The 24,580-nt window shown below is 36.8% G+C and overlaps 1 protein-coding gene across 5 annotated transcripts in view; it reads right to left on the minus strand.

Moving 5' to 3' along the window:
- Positions 1–2,494: 2,494 nt before the first annotated feature.
- The window catches only part of MPP4 (MAGUK p55 scaffold protein 4), a 67,455-nt gene continuing 45,369 nt past the window's right edge, over positions 2,495–24,580 (minus strand). For 2 of the 5 annotated variants that reach the window (XM_011285475.4, XM_019838481.3), the window contains exons 23-33: positions 22,323–22,354; positions 20,467–20,523; positions 19,371–19,511; positions 11,916–12,036; positions 11,018–11,175; positions 8,765–8,888; positions 8,277–8,468; positions 6,802–6,875; positions 6,056–6,149; positions 5,103–5,224; positions 2,495–3,133 (exon numbers count right to left, since the gene is read on the minus strand). In XM_011285475.4, the coding sequence (XP_011283777.4) occupies positions 3,066–3,133; positions 5,103–5,224; positions 6,056–6,149; positions 6,802–6,875; positions 8,277–8,468; positions 8,765–8,888; positions 11,018–11,175; positions 11,916–12,036; positions 19,371–19,511; positions 20,467–20,523; positions 22,323–22,354 (1,183 nt within the window). In that variant the 3' untranslated portion in view covers positions 2,495–3,065. Of the gene's footprint in view, positions 3,134–5,102; positions 5,225–5,909; positions 5,936–6,055; positions 6,150–6,801; positions 6,876–8,276; positions 8,469–8,764; positions 8,889–11,017; positions 11,176–11,915; positions 12,037–19,370; positions 19,512–20,466; positions 20,524–21,696; positions 21,708–22,322; positions 22,355–23,831; position 24,580 lie in introns of those variants that run through there. The other 3 variants (XM_011285474.4, XM_011285473.4, XR_002161671.3) reach the window with 3 other exon arrangements.

The raw sequence follows: 24,580 nt of genomic DNA on the forward strand, positions 1-24,580 counted from the left end.
AACCTGGTATTAACTTTCTGTTGCTGCCATAACAAACTACCACAAATTTAGCAGATTAAATAACACACATTTGCTATCTTAACATTCTGTATGTCAGAAGTCTGACATGGGTCTCACTGGGCTAAAATTAAGGTGTCAGCAGGGTTTAATTCCTTCGTGGAAGTTCTAGGGGAAGATCTATTTTGTTGCTCATTGGGATCTTAACAAAATTCAGTTCCTTAAAGATGTAGGACTGAGCCCACATACATTTACTGGCAGGCTGTCAACCAAGGACCATTCTCAGCTACTAGAGATCACCCATATTCCTTGGCTTGTAGCCCCTTCCTCCTTCAAAATGAGCAACATAACTCTCTGCTCTTCTTCCATTGTCATCTCACTCTGACCACATAAAGGAAAAGTTCTCTGCTTTTAAGGACTCATGTGATTACACTGGGCCCAACCAGATACTCCAGGACAATTTCCCCATTTCAGGGTTAAACGACCTTAATCACATCTGCAAAATCCCTTTTGCCAATGTAATGTTCCAGGATCAAGAGATGAACATCTTTGGGGAATATTATCCAGCCTACCACAATCCCCTACACTGGTTTTCTCATATTTCCTTGATGGCATTTGTTCAGGTGTGGTAAGTTTTAGAGCTAATGAATGACTTCCCTGAAGTTTGCTGACGGGGGGGATCACGAACTTCACCACCAGCCTGTTGCCAGCATAACCATCCCTGATCACAGCAAAAGCTGGAACTGGCAGGATGACTTCAGAATTGCCAGCAGACTCACAATTCTGTGTCAGCACAGGGAATCCCCTTTTCAGCAGCTCCAGTCTCCCAGGCAAGATATTTCTAATATGGTGCTCGCACCAAATTTAGACCTATTCTTAGAGCCATCCACCCCTAGTCAATTGGTCAGTCCTCTTCCGTTCCACAACATTCAGTTGCTTGCTAATCAGGCAGGCCCAACAGCTTTATTGATGTGCTTGATAGACTTTGAGATATAGCGTCCCATGGAGAGTCTGTCTTGTTATTGTCTTAAGCTCTAGGGTCTCATACCAGTTGAGGCACCAATGAATACGGCTCTGAAGAGACCTTTTTCCATGCAGGGCACATCTCAAGAGTAGGATTTCCTCATCCAGAGATGTCTCTGACAGAGAGCTTGAGAAAAGGCGTGGTGATTTCTCCTCCTATTTCTTGTTGCACAAAAAAAGAGGCAGAGGAAAGGGCAGTGTAGAGGTCAACTGAGATCTCTCAATAAGCTCACAGGTCTCTCATTTATTTCCCTGAATTCTTGTTCCACTCAGCTCTTTTGCTACATGTTTTTTGAAGCTCCCTAAATTATTCTGATGTGCAGCCAGATATGGGAAAACTGGCATGGGCTTTTAAGGGAAAAAAAAACTTTTATGGTTATAAAACTTTTTTATTGAAGTATAATTAATATACGGTATTATATTAGTTTCAGGTGTACAACAAAAAGATTCAACAATTCTATACATTACTCAGTGCTTACCAGTGTAAGTATGGTTATCCTCTGTCACCATTTTTACAATTTTATTGACTGTATTCCCTATGCTGTACTTATCCCTGTGACTTATTTTGTAACTGGAAGTTTGCACCTCTTAATCCTCTCCATTTTACCCATCCTCCCACCCACCTCCCCAGTTTGTTCTCTGTATTTGAGTCTTCTTTTTTTTGTATTTGTTGTTTCTTAAATTCCACATACAAGTGAAATCATATGGTATTTGTCTTTCTCTGACTTATTTCACTTAGCATTATACCCTCTAGGTCCATCCATGTTTCTACAAATGCCAAGATTTCATTCTTTTTTATGGCTGAGTAATATTCAATTCCATGTTTATACCACAACTTCTTTATCCTTTCATCTATGGAGAGACACTTGGGTTGCTTCCCTATCTTGGCTATTGTAAACAATGCTGCAATAAACACAAGGGGTGCATATATCTTTTTGAATTAGTGTTTTTGTTTTCTTTGGGCAAATACACAGTAGTGGAATTACTGGATCATATGGTAGTTCTATTTTTAATTTTTTGAGGAACCTCCATACTGTTTTCCACAGTGGCTACACCAACTTGCATTCCCACCAACAGCGCACAAGTGTTTCTTTTTCTCCACATCCTCCCCAATGCTTATTATCACTGGTCTCTTTGAATCTAGCCATTCTCACAGATGTAAGGTGACTTTTCATTTGTGGTTTTGATTTGCATTTCCCTGATGATTAATTATGTTGACCAGCTTTTCATGTATCTGTTAGCCATGTGTATGTTTTTGTTGGCAAAATGTCAATTCAGGTCCATTTTTTTAAATAGATTATTTGTTTTTTGGTGTTGAGTTGTAGAAGTTCTTTACATATTTTGGATATTAACACCTTATCAAATATATCAAATATTTGCAAATATCTTCTCCCATTTAGTAGGTTGCCTTTCATTTTGTTGATGGTTTCCTGTGCTATGCAAAAGCTCTTTATTTTGGTGTTGTTCCAATATGAAACTTTTCAAACAGAAGAGGTACATTTTATTAGTCATGAAGGAAAGCATCTTTCAAGCTAAATTACAGTATATTTATTACATGATATATAATCGCAACCACCAAGCCAGTTTCAAAAAAGACAAATTTCATATTTTAATTTATTCAGTAAGGAGACATTAAAAATACATAAAGGCCTTTTGACCCCTTCTTCCCTACTCCCTAAATTTTATGTTTAAACCTGATATATATTTTGTAACACTAATGTTTTTTTCTGTATTAGAGCTTTTCAAGGTAATGATTATAAATGCAACTAACTTGAGAGAACAGGAAATAGACACATTCACCTGCTGTTTTCTAGCTCATTACCTCCTTTGTCATTAAGATGATAATGCTAAAGAGATTAATGTTTGGGTATGAATTGCAGATACAATTTTTACATTTTCCATAATCTTGAGAAAATTTTCAGTACTATATAATCAAAAAATCAATTCCAAATACACCTGCACACATCTTATAAAAATACATTTAAAAACAAGAATAGGAAAAATTCTAAATACGGGGTCATTATTATTCTGAAGGTGAGCTGGCATCATGAAGAAGCTTTGAGTCCTTTATCTTTTTCAGGATATTCTTCCACATCAGAGGAGAACATCAACTCTGGGAGAGAAAATGAACAGATCTTACTCAAAATGGTTTCCCAGTACCTCAAAAAGAGTTTTACAGCTTAGTTATAAACAGATTCTCAAAATATTGACATATTTAATACATATAAAGAAAACTCTCAAGTACAAATAAGAATTTTTAATAATGAAATCTGATTTAAAAGGTGAGTGAGGAGCACATGAGTGGTTCAGTTAAGCATCCGACTTTTTTTTTAAGTTTATTTATTTATTCTGAGAGACAGAGAGAGAGAGAACAGAGGAAGGGCAGAGAGAGAGGGAGAGAGAGAATTCCAAGCAAGCTCCATACAGTCAGCACAGAGCCTGCTTGGAATTCTCCCTTTATCTCTCTCTGCTCCTCCCCTGCTCATGCTGCTCTCTCTCTTTCAAAATAAATAAACTTTTAAAAAATAAATAAAAGGCAAGTAAATGACAAATGTACAAATAGTGCATTTTAAAATGTTTAAATTTTAAATGTACTGTAAACCACTGAAAAATAAAACATATATAATGGAGACAATAACGCTTACCAGAAAATTTAAGTCACTTAGAGAACCTGGGATTATTAAACAGCTAAAAGGTCTAATTCTATAGTGACCATGATAACCTACAACGGAGGGGCAGATGAAGAGCAAGGACTTGGGACTGACACGAGGCATGTGCCCGTTTATCTTAAATGTCTTATCCCATTTAATCACCATAACAACCCAATAAGCAAGTTATTATCATCCTCATTTTATATTTACACTTTTTATCCACATAGAAATAAAAATATTTTATGACTCACACGGCCCTAAAAGAGAGCAGGATCCCCGAAATCTGCACAAAGCCAGCTCAATCCAGCTTCAATCCCAATCATAGTGTGGAATGTTATTAGTTGACATTTCTACATGTAAACTATTACTTAGCATATAGGTGTGTAATTTATCAAAATATCAAGACATAAAGAAAAAGAAGACCTTAGGAATTTAGTAAAATAAAGTCCTCCAATATAAATATTACATGAAAAATTCCTTGAATGACAAAACTATGCTGAGTGAAAATAGGAAACAGCAAAATACATAAAGCCTCAGACAACTTGTAAATATACTTCAAATACTCCAAAAGGAACAAAGCAACAGAATATTCAGTGAAGGAACATGAGAATTATGATGCAAAAGGTACATTTGTGAATAAGAATATACCAGATTTAGTTTTTACAAATGGAAATATTGGAAAGATTCTCAATTCTTAGACTTCCGAGGTTATAATTAGTTGATCAAATCACAAAGGCTCAGGATATTTAACCAATCAAGAATAAATAACCAAAGTCCAGAAAATATCAGAGAGATTCAAGGGTGAAACTCGGGAACATCTGCTAAAGAAATACAAGTTACACTAGAAATACTAAGCAGTTCCTAGAGCAGTTCTCAAGGGCTATCAGGTTGCTAATATGATTCCCCTTCTCCAGATGTTCCAAAAAGGGTCTGGGGACAATAGATTAGTAAATCTCACTTTCCACCAAGCACACTAAAGCTAGGATTACTACACATTCCATTAGACAATGAAGGGTTAAGAATTTGTGCCAGGTAGAGGAGGTAAGAATGAATATGTCTGATAAAAGCTACATAGATGAAGCATGATTTATTTCAAATTAAGAGATACTTTGATCAGAAGGAGATCAAAAGAAATGAAGAGCAAAGACTCTCTATAAAATACTTGAAGGGTTCCAAGAGAAGAATTACCTCCTAAATATAAATATGTACATGGGCCACAGAAGACTTTCACTAAGTACTCTAGGGCTCCAACTCTCTTAGACTCTCACTGCTTCTCCTGGCTTTGTTTCACCACTTTACCGTTACTCTTCTTTCATTATTTTACTTTAAACACAGCTTTGTTATCAGAATATTATAAGCTATATTCAATAAAAGAAAATTTATAAAGTCAAAAGATTTCATGATATTCTTATACTATTTCTTCTTTAATACCTTCACTAAGATCCATGCCTGGCCTGTAAGACAAAAAAAGCCATGACAGTCCAACCAGAAGGGCCACCACCAGATTCACTATAATCCACGGCTGGAGAACCTGTTCCTCAACTCCTGCTGCCCTAAAGACACACAAACACTCATTAGAAATATCTTCATTTAGGTTCATATATCCAAATATATCTCTTTAAGGAACTTTAAAAAAATTAGTTCTCACCTAGAGAAACAACAAGCATGAAATAAGTATACAACATATAATTTCCCTATAAAATACACCATATATATATATAAATACACACACACACACACACACACACACACACACACACACATACCCACACACACCCCATGAGAATAAAGGTTCAAAGGTTACTGAACTCTATCACCAAACAAATTTTCTAGGTTTCCCTTCCATCTACTGTGGTGCTACTCATGTCCCTAGCTACTCTCACAAAAAAGACTGCCCGTCTCAGTTTTGTGAACTTGACTCTCAACTCACCTGTCAGCTTCATGACTGGCCACTGATCTGTGGAGGCTGGTTCTCCTTAGATTGTTCTCTTTCTAGCATTGCTTTTCTAGCAGCATTTCTGACTGCATCCCAGCTACCCACTCCCATCACTATTCTGGAGTATTAGGCCCCTGATTGGGGGCAAAGGTACAAGGCTTCTACAGTTCATGGTCTATGACTGATCTTACAACCGTAACTTAATAGATTTAAAACAGACTTATAAAAAGAGTACATTTCATTAAAAATGCAATCAAATAGCAATCGTTATCCATTAACCAAGGTAATAGGTATTTTCTTACCATAATTTTGGAAACAAAAACAGGGCCTTCATTATTATTTTTAAATGAAAACATGTAAGAGAGTAGAAGGACAAGAACAGTACCATTACTCCAGTTGTTGCTGTTATTTTACATCAACAATTGCTAATGCTATTGTGAGTTCTTACCAGAGGCTACCATTAACAGAAGAAGGTGTGTAAAGGTGAATTCTGTCACTTGTCATTTGCTGACTCAGAGATAATATAAGAGCAGTAAAGTACACTGAGAAAAAGACAAATGAAATTACTAATGTATTTTTAACAACCCAGTTTATTTTGAATTTATAGATTACTTTAAGGTCAAAACTCCATACTTTGGGGAATGATGACATAAAAGAAATTCATTTGATCAATTTCAATAGGCTGGCTAGCCTTATTTTAATTTTCAAGAATATAGATGCAGAAGGGTATTTTGAGATGCTCATTATTTCATCATTAGAAATTATAAGAACCTAAAGGTCTTAAGAAATTAAATTACTTAAGGTCTTAAAACTAGTTTTATTAATACTCTCATAATGTAGAACAAAATGTATTCCAAATTATCAAAAAGATATAAAATAGTATTTGTTACTGAAATGCCATGCCAGCTGAATCTGTTTAATATCAAGTAGAAAATCCAAAACTGAAACATTACAAAATATAAGACAAATCAAGCTTTTAAAAGCTATCTAGATCAACCTGTACTGGAAAACAATTCTATCAAAATTATGCCTATCATATTTTTTTAATTGCAAATTCCACTGGACATCTATAAGTAATGCTTATAAGTAGCAATAACATAAAATCTTTCTAAAAGTAAAATTAAACTTTTCTTGGTTCAAAATTACAGTGTAATTCAAGTATTACACAATTATCAAATTAAACTATTTACTCACAGAAAGATGCTAAAGCTGTAGGATCCAGGGCAAGAAAATTTCGGATTGCTACTGATGTTTTAGCAAAGTCGATCCTAGAAAATACAAAATCCGCTTGTCACAGTGCATTCGTAAACCTCTCACAAAACTGTACTCTTTTGACTATCATTTTTTCCTTCTCTATTCTAATGCTACCACATACATTGTCTATTATTAAGCTTTAAGTGGCTACAGTTTATATAAACACACATGAAAGAATATCTTATTTACAAAAGCCACATAAAACATTTAACTAGATTAGTATTTAGTCAATATTCTTTTGGAGTTAAGACATTCTTAACAAATTAAATTAAACATGAACTGCAAAATTTCATTAGATTCTACCTCTTTGTATTACCCATATCATTAGGCTTTAAGTTGTTGTTTTTCTTAAAGGGTTGAATTGTGTTCTCAAAGACATGTTGAACTTCTAGCCCCTTCCCCCTTTTCCTGTGAACATGACCTTATTTGGAAATAGGGTCTTTACAGATGTAATCAAGTTAATATGAGGCCATTAGAATGGGCCCAATACAACTGGCGTCCTTAGAAGGAGAGAAGGGAAGACCATCACGTGACAAAAAAAGCAGAAGTTGGAGTGATGTGCCTACAAACCAAGGAACTCTAAGGATTGCCAGCAACCACTGGAAGCTAAGGAAAGACGTGGAAGAGACTCTTGATCCAGCCCTCCAGAAAGGAACCAACCTGACCAACACCTTGATTTCAGAATTCTAGCCTCCCAAACTGAGAGGGAATAAATCCCTGTTGCTTTAAGCCACCCAGTTTGTAATACAATTGATCCTTGAATAACACAGGGTTGAACCGCATAGGTCCGATTACACGCAGATTTTTTTCAATAAATATAGTGCAGTACTATAAATGTATTTTCCTTATGAGTTTCTTAATAACTTTTGTTTTTTCTGGCTTAATTTTTTAGAAGAATACAGTATGTAATACATATAACATACAAAATATGTGGTAATCAACTATTTATGTTATTGGTGAGGCTTCTGGTCAACAGTAGGTTATTAGTTAAGTTCTCTGAGGGAGTCAAGACTTATATATCAATTTTTGACTTGCAAGGGGTCAGTACACCCAACCCCTGAGATTTTCAAGGGTCAACTGTACTTTGTTACAGGAAACCTAGGAAACTCATACAATACCCAGAGTCTCACCTATACCTGATTCAGATGATTTGGAAGATGATATTTGGAACTGTTTTCATTGACTGTATTTGGAAGAAATTTTAAACTCAGAGTTGATGCTGGAATGGGTTTAGATTTGGGAGATGCTTTTGTTGAGAGTATTCCCATCCCCTCCTGCCCCCCAAAAATGGAAACAGACTGGCTTTTAAAAAGAAAGTCAAATTAATATTAATTCCCTTTTGAAAACTGTCATAGGGACAATGCTCAACATTTCTGAAGAAAAGTTAGAGGGATGTGCAGTCACAATAATCTTACCTGTCAAAAGTTGAAACGGTACTTAGAGCCAAAAGCAAGTAGAGAAGACTCTGGAATGGATATGCTAAGGTCTTATACTGTTGCAGAAGGTTTGAGAGGTTAGAAAGCTGATCCCCTGCCAGAATATATATGAAAACAATATTCCACACAGCACAGCCAGCCAAGAAGCCATGGGAAAAGAGACCAATCATCCTGAATGGAAAAGGGTTTAATTATTACACACGCATTACTAAAGTAAAAAGCTAAAATATTTTTTAAATCTCTTCACATGTAAGAATAAAACTCAACATTTCAAAAAACTAAAACCAAGCTTTTTCTTTTTATCACACTGATAGGCAGATGATTTAACTCCAATTAAATATTTTAAAAAATATACCTATTTACTATTTTAAGTTGTCAATTTTGTTCACAGTATAGAACAATCAAGACTTATTTTTAAAAAAATTATGGAACATCTGTTTTAAGAAAAGTCCAACAAAAGCAGTCACCTGAAAGCCCGGTGCACTGAGAGTGCAACATCTCTGGTCGTCCAGGAAAGCTTCACGTCCATTGACACCTCTATGTTTTCTGTGGTCTTTATCAACTCTGAACGATCAGCAGCCTGGAATCTCCCTAAGAACACATTACGCACTTGTCAACAACTAGTAACATTGAACCCTGGCAGGCTGTTTACATTATTTCACACTGTAAGAACCCTCAGACTGAGATTTTGTGGTTTTTCTATCTAAAAACTCTCCCTGATCCAGTCCCGATTTCAGAAGGCTCTTCTCTTTTGGTTGCTTAAATATACTATTTTTTTTATCTTTAAGAAAAATAAACAAAGTCCATATATTTCCTTCTCATCCCAAAATAGATGTTAAAGTAACAGTTTTGGAAATCAATTACATTTAATGAAATAATGAACTTTCCACCCAGAACAAAGTCTAGAAACCTTTAACATGACATAATCCAAAATATTCTAATTTTGAGATGTTAGTTTATTAAAGTTCAAATGCCAACACTATAAAGCTAAGTCAATGTTTGAAAACACTTCAAATTTCTTAGGAAAAAATGCCAGTGTGTGTAGCATGGCATTCTGTGATGACAGAGTGGAAAGGGGTTGTTTTATAAACATAAAATTCCTGTGACAAGTATCCGTTCAAGTGTCAGCACCACAACACTGTGTGAGCAGAGCATTATCCTTTTACTGTTGACAAGGCTCCTTCTTGTAGATCTACCAATCCACAAACAGACCTCAGGAAGCAGGAAAGGTTCCATTTCATTATCTTTGCCAAATCTGGCTGTCAAGTATTTGGGAGGATGAAAGACAGAGGTGCAAGACCTAATTTTCCCTCAGAAAAGACAACTTCTGGGCAAGCAACTGGTGTCTTTTATGGTCAGTTATTCTAGGAGGGAAGTTTCTGTGCTAAGGGAAACAAGAATAAAAATGAGGATTCAGTGACATTGCTTAAAAACAGACTATAAAAAATAGATATTGCTTAAAAGTGAGGATTGAGCGATATTGCTTAAAAACAGAAGTAAATTAAAAACCAACATAGTATACTAGTAAAAATGCTTGACTAGAATAGTCACATAACCTCAGTTCAAGTCCCAGTTCTGCACTAACCTACTTCGAGACCCTGTCTAAGTCAGCCTCTCGGGATCACAAGTCTCTCACTGGCTAAGAACTCCAAGATGCCTCACATGGGATCTTATAGAATACAAATTCTAAAATAATTTACATAAAATCTAAATTATAAATTTTAATACCAATGTTTATTTTTCATTTGAGTTCTTTAAGCAGCATATTCATAGCATATTCATGGGATATGTGTGGTCATGATCATGCTTTCCATGTTTTTCTTAAACACTGCAAATGGAGTTTTATAATCAATGTCAGAAAGAATATGGAGCTACAACACTGTATTTCTTATTTAATATGGTAATACCATCATGTATATTCTCTCATTTATTTGTAATTATAAAAATCATATCATTATCTGCCCTACCACCAGCACCACCATCATTATTGAAAACTGGTAAAGGACAACAAAAAATAAAGAAATGGGTGAAAGTGGGTGGGAGATTTTCAAAGTTACCCACAATCCCATAACCCAGAAACAACCAACATTAATATTTTGGCATATTTCCTTCTAGTCTTTTGTCCTATACATTTTTCTACAGTTGAGCTCAAACTACATATGTGTGTGTATGTTTATTTTTCATTAAATCTTTCCACGAATTGGGGCGCCTGTGGCTCCGTCAGTTAAGCATCGGACTTCGGCTCAGGTCATGATCTCGTGGTTCATGAGTTTGTGTCCCACATTGGGCTCTGTGCTGACAGCTCAGAGTCTGGAGCCTGCTTCAGATTCTGTGTCTCCCTCTCTCTCTCTGCCCCTCCCCCACTCATGCTCTGTCTCTCTGTGTCTCTCTCTCACTCTCAAAAATAAAAACATTAAAAAAATTTTAAATCTTTCCATGAAATTAAAAATTCTCTGTAAACACTATTTTTAATGGTATGGAAGATTTTATTATACAGACACACCATAACTGACTGAAATCATGCCCCTTCCATTTTATATTTATATTGTTTGCAGTTTTTCACTCTCAAGAATAACAGTATGATGGTTAGCTTTGTTTATAAATTTTTGTTCATATTTTTATTTCCTTAATTCAGATTTCCAGAAATATAATTCCTAGGCAAAAGGATATCCTTGTATCATTCCTAAAAAGCTCATATTCAAACACAAGGAAGTACTTACGGCTTTTTTCCACAAACACTTTGCCTACAGGCTGGCTAATGCCAGTGGGCACAGTGAATCTAGACTGTTGTTCTGGACTGCTTTGCTCATCAGTAATTATGTCTTCATCTTCTACTCCTAGTTCATTGGCATACTGTAATTCTGCTGGCTGGGTTTTCCTGTAATCAGGAAGAATGTAAGAAAAATGGATTATTACTGTATTTTTACAGACACACATAAGGAGATACCTGTAAAAGAGCTCTAGACTTGGGAATCGAGAAATTTGGTTTTACTCAAATGGATTATTAACTGTTATGTGCAGCAAGTCACATATATTTATGTGGGCCTCAGTTTTCTCATCTGGAAAATGAAGTGACTGAACTAGATTTGTAAGGTTCTTTCCAAACTAAAAATGATAGGATTGTATACAAATATTGATCACTATTTATTGGGTAATTTCCAAAAACAAACAATAGTGTTATATAACTTCTTTAAAGTATCCCATTCTATTTTATCCGAGACTTAATTTCCTATGCTAAAATACACATTTTTTTTATTGCTGAAATAATCACAATTTGAATTCTATTAACATGAGAAAATATATCACAATAGCCCATTTTATTAATATTACCTTCAAATTTCAGTATGTTTAGTATCTAACTTTTTGCTATTCATATAATATCTTCTATTGATGTTCATCTTTTTTAGAGATAGCTCCTAAATTTTTAATTTAAGTATAGTATTTTACATTTGCAGTTGTTTACTCTTTTCAAATCTATCATTAGGTTGGTTTAACTGATATTTTTGTAATCTTAATTACCGTATTTAATATGACTTAATCCAAACCTACAACCTGAGAGCTCTGAATTAAGTAGCATAGTGTCCCTGAAGAATATTTAGAAGGACACATAATTCTTACTTTGTCTTCCTTCGAGGTTTCTGAATAACCACCTCCTCAGTTGGCTCCATATGAATACCATTTTCATTTCGTAATAAAGATGCATTGGATGCCTTCTTTTGGGCAAAGGAAGTCTCCAATTCTGAAAATAAAGTATATTAAATTTTCAAGTTACTACAACATAGAAAGAAAAGTAACGTATAAAACTTATAAGACAAGAAAACTTTAAAAATTCTAATTAGAGTAGAACAGATCAATGAAACCAAAAGCTGGTTCTTTGAAAGAATTAACAAAATTGATAAACCACTAGGCAGTTTGATCAAAAGGAAAAAGGAAAGGACCCAAATAAATAAAATCAAAAAATGAAAGAGGAGAGATCACAACCAGCACAGCAGAAATAAAAACAATAATAAGATAATATTATGAGCAATTATATACCAATAAAATGGGCAATCTAGAAGAAATGGAAAAATTCCTAAAAACATATACACTGCCATAACTGAAACAGGAAGAAATGGAAAATTTGACCAGACGCATAACCAGTAAGGAAATCGAATTAGTAATCAAAAATCTGCCAAAACACAAGAGTCCAGGGCCAGATGGCTTTCCAGGGGAATTCTACCAAACATTTAAGGAAGAGTTAACACCTACTCTCTTGAAGGCGTTCCAAAAAATAGAAATGGAAGGAAAACTTCCAAACTCTTTCTATGAAGCCAGCATTACCTTGATTCCAAAACCAGAGACCCCACTAAAAAGGGGGTGATCATGACCACCAATTTCCTTGATGAACATGGATGCAAAAATCCTCAACAATACATTAGCCAACCAGATCCAACAACATTAAAAAAATTATTCACCACAACCAAGTGGGATTTATACCTGGGATGCAGGGCTGGTTCAATATCCACAAAACAATTAACATGATTTATCACATCAATAAAAGAAAGGACAAGAACCATATGATCCTCTCAGTAGATGCAGAGAAAGCATTTGACAAAATACAGCATCCTTTCTTGATAAAAACCCTCAAGAAAGTAGGGATAGAAGGATCATACCTCAAGATCATAAAAGCCATATATGAAAGACCCAAATGCTAATATCATCCTCAAGGGGGAAAAACTGAGAGCTTTCCCCCTAAGGTCAGGAACAAGACAGGGATGTCCACTCTCACCACTGTTATTCAACACAGTATTGCAAGTCTTAGCCTCTGCAATCAGACAACACAAAGAAATAAAAGGCATCCAAATCGGCCAGGAGGAGGTCAAACTTTCACTCTTCACAGATGACATGACACTCTATATGGAAAACCCAGAAGATTCCACCAAAAAACTGCTAGAACTTATCCATGAATTCAGCAAAGTAGCAGGATATAAAATCAATGCACAGAAATCGGTTGCATTCCTATACAACAACAATGAATCAACAGAAAGAGAAATCAAGGAATTGATCCCATTTACAGTTGCACAAAAAACCATAAAATACCTAGGAATAAATCTAGCCAAAGAGGTGAAAAATCTATATACTGAAAACTATAGAAAGCTTATGAAAGAAATTGAAGAAGACACAAAGAAATGGAAAAAGATTCCATGCTCCGGCATAGGAAGAACAAATATTGTTAAAATGTCGATACTACACACAGCAATCTAAATATTCAATGCAATCCCTATCAAAATAACACCAGCATTCTTCCCAGAGCTAGAACAAATAATCCTAAAATTTGTATGGAACCAGAAAAGACCCCGAATAGCCAAAGCAATCTTGAAAAAGAAAACCAAAGCAGGAGGCATCACAATTCCAGACTTCAAGCTATACTATAAAGCTGTAATCATAAAGACAGTATTGTACTGGCACAAGAACAGACACTCAGATCAATGCAGCAGAATAGAGAACCCAGAAATGGACCCACAAACGTATGGCCAACTAATCTTTGTCAAAGCAGGAAAGACTATCCAATGGAATAAAGACAGTCTATTCAGCAAGTGTTGCTGGGAAAACTGGACAGCGACATGCAGAAGAATGAACCTGGACCACTTTCTTACACCATACACAAAAATAAACTCAAAATGGATGAAAGACCTCAAAGTAAGACAGGAAGCCATCAAAATCCTTGAGGAGAAAGCAGGCAAAAACCTCTCTGATCTTGCCCGCAGCAACTTCTTACTCAACACGTCTCCAGAGGCAAGGGAAACAAAAGCAAAAATGAACTACTGGGACCTCAACAAAATAAAAAGTTTCTGCACTGCGAAGGAAACAGTCAGCGAAACTAAAAGGCAACCAACAGAATGGGAGAAGATATTTGCAAATGACATATCAGATAAAGGGTTAGCATCCAAAATCTATAAAGAACTTATCAAACTCAAGACCCAAAAAACAAATAATCCAGTGAAGAAATGGGCAAAAGACATGAATAGACACTTCTCCAACGAAAACGTCCAGATGGCCAACCGACACATGAAAAAATGCTCAACATCACTCCTCATCAGGGAAATACAAATCAAAACCACAATGAGATAACACCTTACACCTGTCAGAATGGCTAACATGAACAATTCAGGCAACAACAGATGTTGGCGAGGATGCGGACAAAAAGGATCTCTTTTGCATTGTTGGTGGGAATGCAAGCTGGTGCAGCCACCCTGGAAAACAGTATGGAAGTTCCTCAAAAAACTAAAAATAGAACTACCCTACGAACCAGCAATTGCACTAGTAAGCATTTATCCAAGGGATACAGGTGTGCTGTTTCAAAGGGACACAGGAACCCCAATGTTCATAGCAGCACTATCAACAATAGCCAATGTATGGAAAGAGCCCAAATGTCCATCAATGGATAAATGGATAAAGAAGAAGTGATATATATATCCAATGGATTATTACTCAGCGATCAAAAAGAATGAAATCTTGCCATTTGCAACCACGTGGATGGAACTGGAAGGTATTACGCTCAGTATTAGTCAGTCAGAGAAAGACAAAAATCATATGACTTCACTCATATGAGGACTTTAAGAGGCAAAACAGATGAACATAAGGGAAAGGAAACAAAAATAATATAAAAACAGGGAGGGGGACAAAACAGATGAGACTCATAAATATGGAGAATAAACAGAGGGTTACTGGAGGTGTTGTGGGAGGGGGGATGGGCTAAATGGGTAAAGGGCACTAAGGAATCTACTGCTGAAATCATTGTTGCACTATATGCTAACTAATTTGGGTGTAAATTAAAAAAAATAAAATAAAATAATTCTAATTAGACCAAAATTTTTTCATCATTTTACTAATTTTTAATTTTTATAATGTTATACCTCTAAATGCTCACCAAAAAAACAGAAATTGTAATGCCAAAAATATGGGAAAAATTATGTAATCCAGTACCCAGAGTTTTGGGAGAGCCCCAAGATTACCTACAGATCACATATTCACCCAACGGACCCACAGGACTCAGAAGTCATTACACTCACCAGTCCTTACATTCATAGTTACAATGTATCACAGTGAAATGACATAAAGTAAAATCAGCAAAGGGCAAAGGCACATGGAGTAAAGTCCAGAGGAAACCAGGTATAAGCTGTCAAGAGTCATCTATCAATGGAGTCCACACAGGATGCGCTAATTCCTCCAGCAACAAGCTGTGACATGTATGACACTTTCTCTACCAGGAAAGTTCATTTAAACTCAGCACCCAAGGCTTTTATTGGCACCTGATTACATAGGCACTCCCTGCCTAGCACATACCAAAATTCCAGATTCCCAGAAGGAAAGCAGGTGTTCAGCATAAATCATATTGTGTACACAAATGCACAGCAAACCACCCTTATAATTTAGGGAAAGTTTTATTTAAGTGTGGGGAACTGCTTATCATCCATGTTCCAGAGGTTGAAGACGCAACCTTGCAAGTGGCCTTTCTTTTTCTTTTTTAAAATTATTCTCAAGCTAGTTGTATACAGTGTGGTCTTGGCTTCAGGGTGGATTCCAGTGATTCATCGCTTACATATAACACCCAGTGCTCATTCCAACAAGTGCCCTCCTTAATACCCATCACCCATTTTCCCCATCCCCATTAACCCTCAATTTGTTCTCTGTATTTAAGAGTCTCTTATGGTTTCCTCCCTCTCTGTTTTTATCTTATTTTTCCTTCCCTTCCCATATGATCATCTGGTAAGTTTCTCAAATTTCACTTATGAGTGAAATCATACAATATCTCTTTCTCTGACTGACTTATTTCGCTTAGCATAATACATTCTAGTTCCAACCGTGTTGTTGCAAATGGCAAGATTTCTTTCTTTTTCATTGCTAAGTAGTATTCCATTGTATATATATACCACATCTCCTTTATCCATTCATCAGTTGATGAACACTTAGGCTCCATAGTTAATATCTTCCTCAATTGGGAAAAATTGAGAGCTTTCCCCTGAGATCAGGAACATGAGAAGAATGTCCATTCTCACCACTGTTGTTCAACATAGTATTAGAAGTCCTAGCCTCAGCAATCAGACAATAAAACGAAATAAAAGGCATCCAAACTGGCAAAGAAGAAATCAACCTTTCACTCTTCACAAGTGACATTAAATTCTACATGGAAAACCCAAAAGACTCCACCAAAAAACTGCTAGAGTTAATACAGGAATTGATCAAAGTTGCAGGATATAAAATCAATGCACAAAAATCAGTCGCATTTCTATACACCAATAATGAAACAACAGAAAGAGATATCAGGGAATCGATCCCATTTACAATTACATCAAAAACCATTAAATACCTAGGAGTAAATGTAACCAAAGAAGTAAAAGATCTATATGCTGAAAACTATAGAAAGCTTATGAAAGAAACTGAGGAAGATGCAAGTAGGCCTTTCTAACAAGAGCAGTTTCAGGCTTGCTATATTAACTCTTTCCTGAGCACAGGGTATTAAGTTTAAGTAAGTCAATGGAGTCTTCTCATCAGCTAGCTATTCTTCCAATGTGAAAATACTGGCAATGGCTTCCTGGAATACCCTCAAAGCCCCCAAAATTCTATTTTAATAAAACACTTTAGCCCAAACTGGAAATACCAAAGAAGTAAAGCATATCATAATCATCCAGATGAAACAAAATAAAAATTATACAAAATTAAGTACCCAGAAATTTAGAAAGCTGGACTTGCATAGATGAGTACATTCTGGAATGACAGTGACAGGTGATTTTTTGGCCCAGAACTTAGTTGGGTCCATAACTTTCTAAAAATGGTCAAGTCAGAGGCGCCTGGATGGCTCAGTCAGGTGAGCATCCAACTCTTGATTTCAACTCAAGTCATGATCACAACTTCATGGGATTGAGCATCCCGTTCAACTCCATCCTGAGCGTGAAGCCCGCTTAAGACTCTCTCTCTATCCCTCTACCCCTCTCCCCTGCTTGCACTCTCTCTCTCTCTCTAACTAAAAATAATACATACATACATACATACATACATACATACATACATACATAAAATAAAAATGGCCATTTCTGTAAATACATTTTTCATAAATTGTAAAACTAGGTACTGGTATCCATCTTGATTTTCAAATTTGTACCCTAACTAAATTAACTATGGTGGTAGTTTTAATTCAACTATATTTACTGCCAGTAATGAAAGAAATCATAAAACTGTCTGATCGTCATTTCTGTCTCTTTTGCCTTCTTCTGCCTTCTCCCCTTCATAAATACTCACTATCCCTGGGCACTGCAGCATCCTACTTCAACTTGCCTCTAAAAACTGTGCTCCATACTATGAACTCTTCTAGTTCCTACCCTCTCCTCCTGTAATTCTTCCATCCCATCAGGACCTACTATTTTCTAAGAGGAGAAGTAATTGGTCAGGGTAGTTATTTTGTAATAAATTATTCATCAGGGGGCAATGTTAGTAGGAAAGAGCTAATCTCCCAATCCTCATTCCTTCCCTTTGTTTTACTCTAACAAAACCCATTATCTTTCTTCTAATTACTATAAAAGTCATAATGCTCAATATTTGAAAAATTAGTAAAAAATAAATGAAGAAAGACAATAAAAATCATCCCTAATTCCTTCTTCCAAAAAACCTACCTTTGCTATATCTTTCCATTGTTTTTACTACATAGATGCATGCATATACATGCGTTCTGGGTTGAACTGTGTCCCCCAACAAAAGATATGTTCAAGTCCTAACCCCCAGTACCTGTGAATGAGACTCTATTTGGAAATAGGGTCTTTGCAGTTATAATCAAGTTAAGATAAGATCATGCTGGATTAGGATGGGCCTGAAATCTAATGACTGAAATCCTTATACCAGAAAATATGGGAAAATGTGAAGACGGGTGTACAAAATGGAGTTATATTGCCACAAGCCAAAGAACATCAAGGATTGCCAATAACCACCATAAGCTAGAAGAGGCAAGGATGGATTCTTTCCTAGAGCCTTCAGAGGGAGGATGGCCCTGCAGGCACCTTGTTTTGGACTTCTATCCTCCAGAACTGTTGGAGAATAAATTTCTGTTCGTTTAAGTTTCTCCATTTATAATAATTTGTTATGGCAGCCCTGGAAAATTAATACAACATATTTTACAAAAATAGGATCCTTTGATATATACTATTATATGTATGTATGTATATTAATATGTATGTATGTACTATTATATGTATGTATGTATATTAATGTATATACTATTATATGTATTATATGTATGAGTACAATGACTCAACAGTATATTACTGATGGTTTTCCACGTCACTATTTCACCTTAACAATCCTTTTAATGGGGCCTGGTTTCTATTAAATGGATAAAATATGATTTATTTAGCCAGTATCACTTTCTTAGCTATGGTTATTACCAGTTTCTACTCCTATAAATAATTCTGAAGTTACCATCCTTTAATTATTGTGGCTAGTGTAGTTACTTCTATTTCTAGCAGTTCAGGCAGGCTATACCAATTTATGCTCTTAGCAGCAGTATATGAGTGTGCCCCTTCCTCATCAATTTTTATACATATATGTAATATATGTATACGTGTATATATGTTTTATCTAACACTTTTAAATTTTATAATCTGAAAAAAAGCATTGCCAATTTGATATTTGACAGTATTTTGTTTACCTTGTGAATAGCGCCTGGGACATAGCAAGACTCAATAAATGATGACTGTTCTTTCATTGCATTGTTCATAGATTCAGTATTAACTGAATCTATCCTTTCCACACTCATCTTAATGTCCATTTTATCACATACTAAATTCTTATACACACCAAAATCTGAACTTTCTGTTTTAATCCCATATTTGTATTCCTTCCCTCATAATATACAGAAATATGAAAAAAGAGACTCTCTAAAGGGTTCTTGACCTAACCTATTAGAGTTACTCCAGTGGTAAAACTTTAAGAAAGAAAAAAGTAAAGGGATACGGGTGAGGAAAAATGGGAACAGAGAAATTTTAAATCATACCCCCAATATAACAACTAGTATCACAACCTAACCTTGGTCTCTTCACATACCGAGAGGTAGCCTCGTCTTCCTCTGCCTCCTTGGAACAGGAGCTTCTTTTGGTTGTTCTGTGGATTCTTTAGCTGGTGGCTCACTGCCCTCAGATGGCTTATGAACAGGAGCCTGAACAAGGCCTTCTGAAGAAGCGCTACCTGCAGACAAGTGGAATGGGAAAAAACAGGATAATTTAACCAAAGATCACTGAGTCTTAAAAAGATGAAAAAAAAATGGAACTAGAATAGTTCATAAATGATGACTAACTGTCCTTTGTTACATCTTTGCCTATAAGAATTGGTCTTAACCCACACTTATATCACATTATAAATTATAATAAATTCAGTAGTTAATATATCAAATCAATACTCAAGGGTTTTTGTTTTTGTTTTTTATTATATCTCTACATACAGACATAGATATTTTCACACCTTAAGATTCGTAACAGGCAGCAAGTAGAGTGGAGGGACGAGTTAGAGCTGACTGAGGTTTTGAGCCCAAGTGGCTGGGAGAATGGGGGATTCCATTAACAGAAATTTGTGAGAAGTAAAAAATTGATTTATGGTTGAAGGTAATGATGAATTCTGAACATGCTGAGTTTAAGTTACTGACAGAACATCCAGGAGTATTAGTGGATAACTAAGACAAAAAGTTCACAAAACTTGCTTATTGTAGAACCTCTAACACATGGTTAATATGGCCTTGACTTCAGACTCTTGCTAATGAAGAGATTCTTTGACTGAAATTAGGGATCCCAGGACATTGTGTCTCTAAGTCCAGTATCCTGTTCAAGGATCTGAAATCAATCACAGCTTAAGACAATTTACATTGTCTAGGGATAAAAGACCTCAAAGAGTCCAAGAATGCTGTGGAAGTTAAGAGTTTAAGTAGTACAATCCTTTATTCCACGAATGCTTCTAGACACTCTTCAGGCTGCCCACTGCCTTGTTCCTCACTATCACCTTCCACTTCCTTAAGCTGACTTTGATTCTATCCTCAACACAGCAGTGACTTGGGACTTCTGGGGCTTTGCCTCTACCTCATTGGTGATGTTTGCCATGCCTAAGGTCCTAGAAAGTCTTGTGACCCCACAAAAAAAGAACAACTTCTTACCTAGTGTGTTTTTTGTTCTGGGCTTCTTTTTCTTAGGACGACTAAGGGGAATATCACCTATAAAACACACACACACAAAACAGAAAAGGCTGCCTAAATTTCAATGCAGAGAGCAGTCAAAAGGAACTTTTAGTAGGGAAGACCTTTCCCTCTCTTCCCTAGGTCCAGCCAACTTCTACACATTAGGGGAAGGAGGCAAGAACTTGACAAAATCAAAGAAAGCTTATAGTATAATGCCAGTAGCTCACTGTTGGTCAGTAATATTAGAAACAGCGACATTAAAAAAAGAAAGAAAGAAACAGTGACATTTCTAATACTAGAAAAGTGGGCTCACAAAATATTCATCTGATCACCCACATTTTCCAGCCCCCTTGCACCCAGGTGTGGCCTGAGACTGGGTTGAGCCAATATACTGTGAGAACTGATGTGCCAAAACATTGAAAGAGCTAGTGAGTAACTCTCCAGCTTTCTCTTCCTTTGCTGAAGTATGTTAAGATGGCAGAGCCACAGAATGGAAGTAGCCTGAATCATGACGTCATAGCAAAGAGTGGTGAAAGGCAACTGGCCTGGATTGTTGCCACGGTGTACTTAGAAATATTAACCAGAAATAACCTTGTATGATATTAAGTTAGAGATTTTGAGGTTGGTATAGCATAGCCCAGTCTATCCTGATTAAATGAGACAAAAGACAATGTCATCCCTATTACAAAACTATAAACTAGCCAATGGTCATGTTGTGGGTGACTCCATCCTGGAATGAGTGCTTTCATATTTGTAAGGTAAAGTATCACTCAATAACTAGTGCTATAGATCAACCTTCATTTAAAAAATAGCAGTCATGGGGTGCCTGGGTGGCGCAGTCGGTTAAGCGTCCGACTTCAGCCAGGTCACGATCTCACGGTCCGTGAGTTCGAGCCCCGCGTCAGGCTCTGGGCTGAGGGCTCGGAGCCTGGAGCCTGTTTCCGATTCTGCGTCTCCCTCTCTCTCTGCCCCTCCCCCGTTCATGCTCTGTCTCTCTCTGTCCCAAAAATAAATAAAAACGTTGAAAAAAAAATTTAAAAAAAAATAAAAAATAGCAGTCATAAGGATATTTTGCTAAAAGGATAAAAGTATATTGCAATATTATAAATTATACCATTCAGATTCAACTTTAAGAAAAACATTAAGGAATCAAATTAACTTTTGAACTCCCAGTTTTAAAAATTTTACATTAAGGATGAACTAACTCACCTTGAATAGCACTTTACATGACACCGACCAAATTTAATTAGGACAAAGACAAAAAAAAAGAAACTATTAATTAGAAATCTATTATATTGTTAGACTGAAAACTGACTTAAATCATTGTAAATTTAAAAATAAGCTTTCACAGAGCCAGCTAGTTTATAAACTAGCATATTTTTATAAGTAAAAAAGCTAATACAACTGTAAACAAAATAACCCCAATAGTTTCTGAACTTACATATACATATTACCTACTGTCTATTAATAAAGTGGATTAAGCAGATTAAGAATTCTTATTTTGTCACTGATTAAAACCAGCTTAAACTGAAGAAACTATTCTAGCAACCCAAAGAGGATCAAAAGTCTTATAAACAAGACATTAAAACATTCAGAATGGATCCATTATCTTACCATGTTGACAGTCAGGCTTTGAAACAGAACATTTAATTATAACTGTAATCCTAATGATTCAAGAATTGTTTACCTTCAAACTTTTAGGAAGCCTTTTTCTAAAATTTTCAAGAAGTTTTCTCTGAATTATTATAATTTTGCAATTGTACTAGTCAATTTTTTCACTTTATTCATTTTACATTTTTAAAACTCAATAAAAAATAAAACTAACTTATTTTTACCTTGGCACAGGTGGAAGGGCTCGTGGAGGACGCTATGGGGAGAAGAAGAAAAGTGGTTGTAAGTAAAAGCCTCAGAACATCTTCATGTACTTCAAATCTTTTGATAACCCTGTTCATCAAATGAAACCCAAGAAGTACTACTGAGAATCAGATGGGCAATTCTAAATTTGTCTTAACAATTTCTAAATTTCATATAAAATTCCTTCCTTCCTACTACTCCTTTCTATCTACATGTCAGGCTGTGTCCTAAGGACTACAGTTACATTAATGAACAAAACAGAGAAATCCCTGCTTTTATGGAACTTTCTTTCTAGTAGCTAAGTATGAGAAGATTACACATATGCACATGCACACACATGCACACACACTCGCACACACACAAAAATGAGGGAGGATATGGAGTGCTACTTTAGTTAGGGAAAGTCTCCCTGAGATATTTGAGCTAAGACCTGAATAAGAAAGGAGCCAAAGGGGAGCAAACACAAAGGCTTGTAAGAGAGATTACAGTGTTTCAGCTAAAAGAAGGCCAGTAAAGCTGCAGCACAATTACAAAGGATAGGCAGGGGCCAGATTAATTAATTGGGGTCTTTTTTTTTTTTAAGTTTATTTTTTTGAGAGAGAGAGTGCACACCTGAGTGGGGTCAGGGCAGAGGGAGAGGGAGAGAGAGAATCCCAAGCAAGCTCCCCACTCTCAGCCCAGAACCAACAAGGGGCTTGATCCCACCAAGGGTAAGATCATGATCTGAGCCCAAGTCTAGGGTCTGAGGTTTAACAGACTGAGCCACCCAGGCACTACCATTAGGGTCTTGAAGACAAAAGGTGTCCGGATTTTGTTTTAATTAAACGAGAAGCCAGTGGAGGTTGTATGTCACAGAGTAACACACTTTTTTAAAGAAATCACTCTGAATACAGCATGAGGAATGCATTTTAGGGCAGAAAGAATTACACACACACACACACACACACACACACACACACACACACACCCGTTATAAATGCCACTTTACATGAATAAGAGAAAGTGTGTGCAGTTCAGAGATTAGAGATGAGAAGCATTCTGCGATCTTTCAAAATAAAATACTAACAGAAATACCTCAAAATCAATCTAATGTCCCAACTGTCTCATGCTCCTTGCAGAGGGCTTGATTCAAAAGGGTTACATTTTAGACACTCTTAGTTTGTTCTGCGATCGTTCCATTTAGCAATCCATTCGTTCAAACGGTGTATTAATACAAATGCTACGAGATTAGGACAAAGCAGGCTGTCTTAATACTATCTGGTAGTTAAAATTACAACTGGAAAAAAACGATAGTCATAAGAAAGCGCTATTGTAAAGATGCTATGGATCGCGTTCTGTCCAAGGATTCAGTTCACACGTTCCACATTTCAAAAGTCCCGCAAAAATGACGTGTCACCCATCCACAAAGCCAACTTTAAGCCCCATAAAAGCAGGACAGCTCGACTGAACACAAAATCCTAATAGCTCAAACATAACTAAGGCTTGCTTACCACCTGCTTCTTTCCCATTCGGTCTAAAACCCTGCTTCCCCGCGGCGCTCAGCCTCCAGGTTCCAAGAGCTCACACCCCGCCCCCTGCTCTCTCCCGCCCGGGCAGGCCACGCGCAGGCGCCCTGCGTCATTGGCCTGCGCAGCACCGGCTGCTGTGGCGCTCAGCCCTTCTCTGCAAGGTGGGGGCGAGGATAAGCGCGGGGAGCTGGTTGGGCCTTTGCAATCTAGCCTTGCAGAAAAGGGGACGTCGGAGTGGGGGTTGACGTGCCAAGGAAAAGAGACTCCAGCGGGCATAGGACAGCAATCACGGTTCCACCCATGGTTTCCCAAGTGGTTGCAGTGATTTGTTCCTGGGAGGTGGGAAAAGACCATGATAAAGTCTCCGCTAGGAAACTGCGATCTCTTTCCTGGGCAGGTAAATGCCCTCCGGGAGGAATCCGCATGAGAAGACCTCGCTGGCAGCCCGGGAACACGCAGGGGGCGGGAAGGCAGCGAAGAGAGACGTTGTCATAGCAACATCGGGCGCTCAGGCCACCAGAAACTTCACGCCCTGCTTCTCCCCTGGCTCCAGGAGTTCGGGTCCCGGCGTCGGGAAGAACTTCTATTGCCCGCTCCAGTCTAATCCTGTGAGCACCAAATGGGTGGACGCGCACACATCACTGGCAGTGCTCTCCCTTTGCGATCCCCAGCCCTAGGCGTGGCCCCGCCTCAGGGCCAGCTGAAGCGTTAGGACAGCACCCTCCACCGCT

This window comes from Felis catus, chromosome C1 (assembly GCF_018350175.1).
Source record: "Felis catus isolate Fca126 chromosome C1, F.catus_Fca126_mat1.0, whole genome shotgun sequence".
Classification (NCBI taxonomy): Eukaryota; Metazoa; Chordata; class Mammalia; order Carnivora; family Felidae; genus Felis; species Felis catus.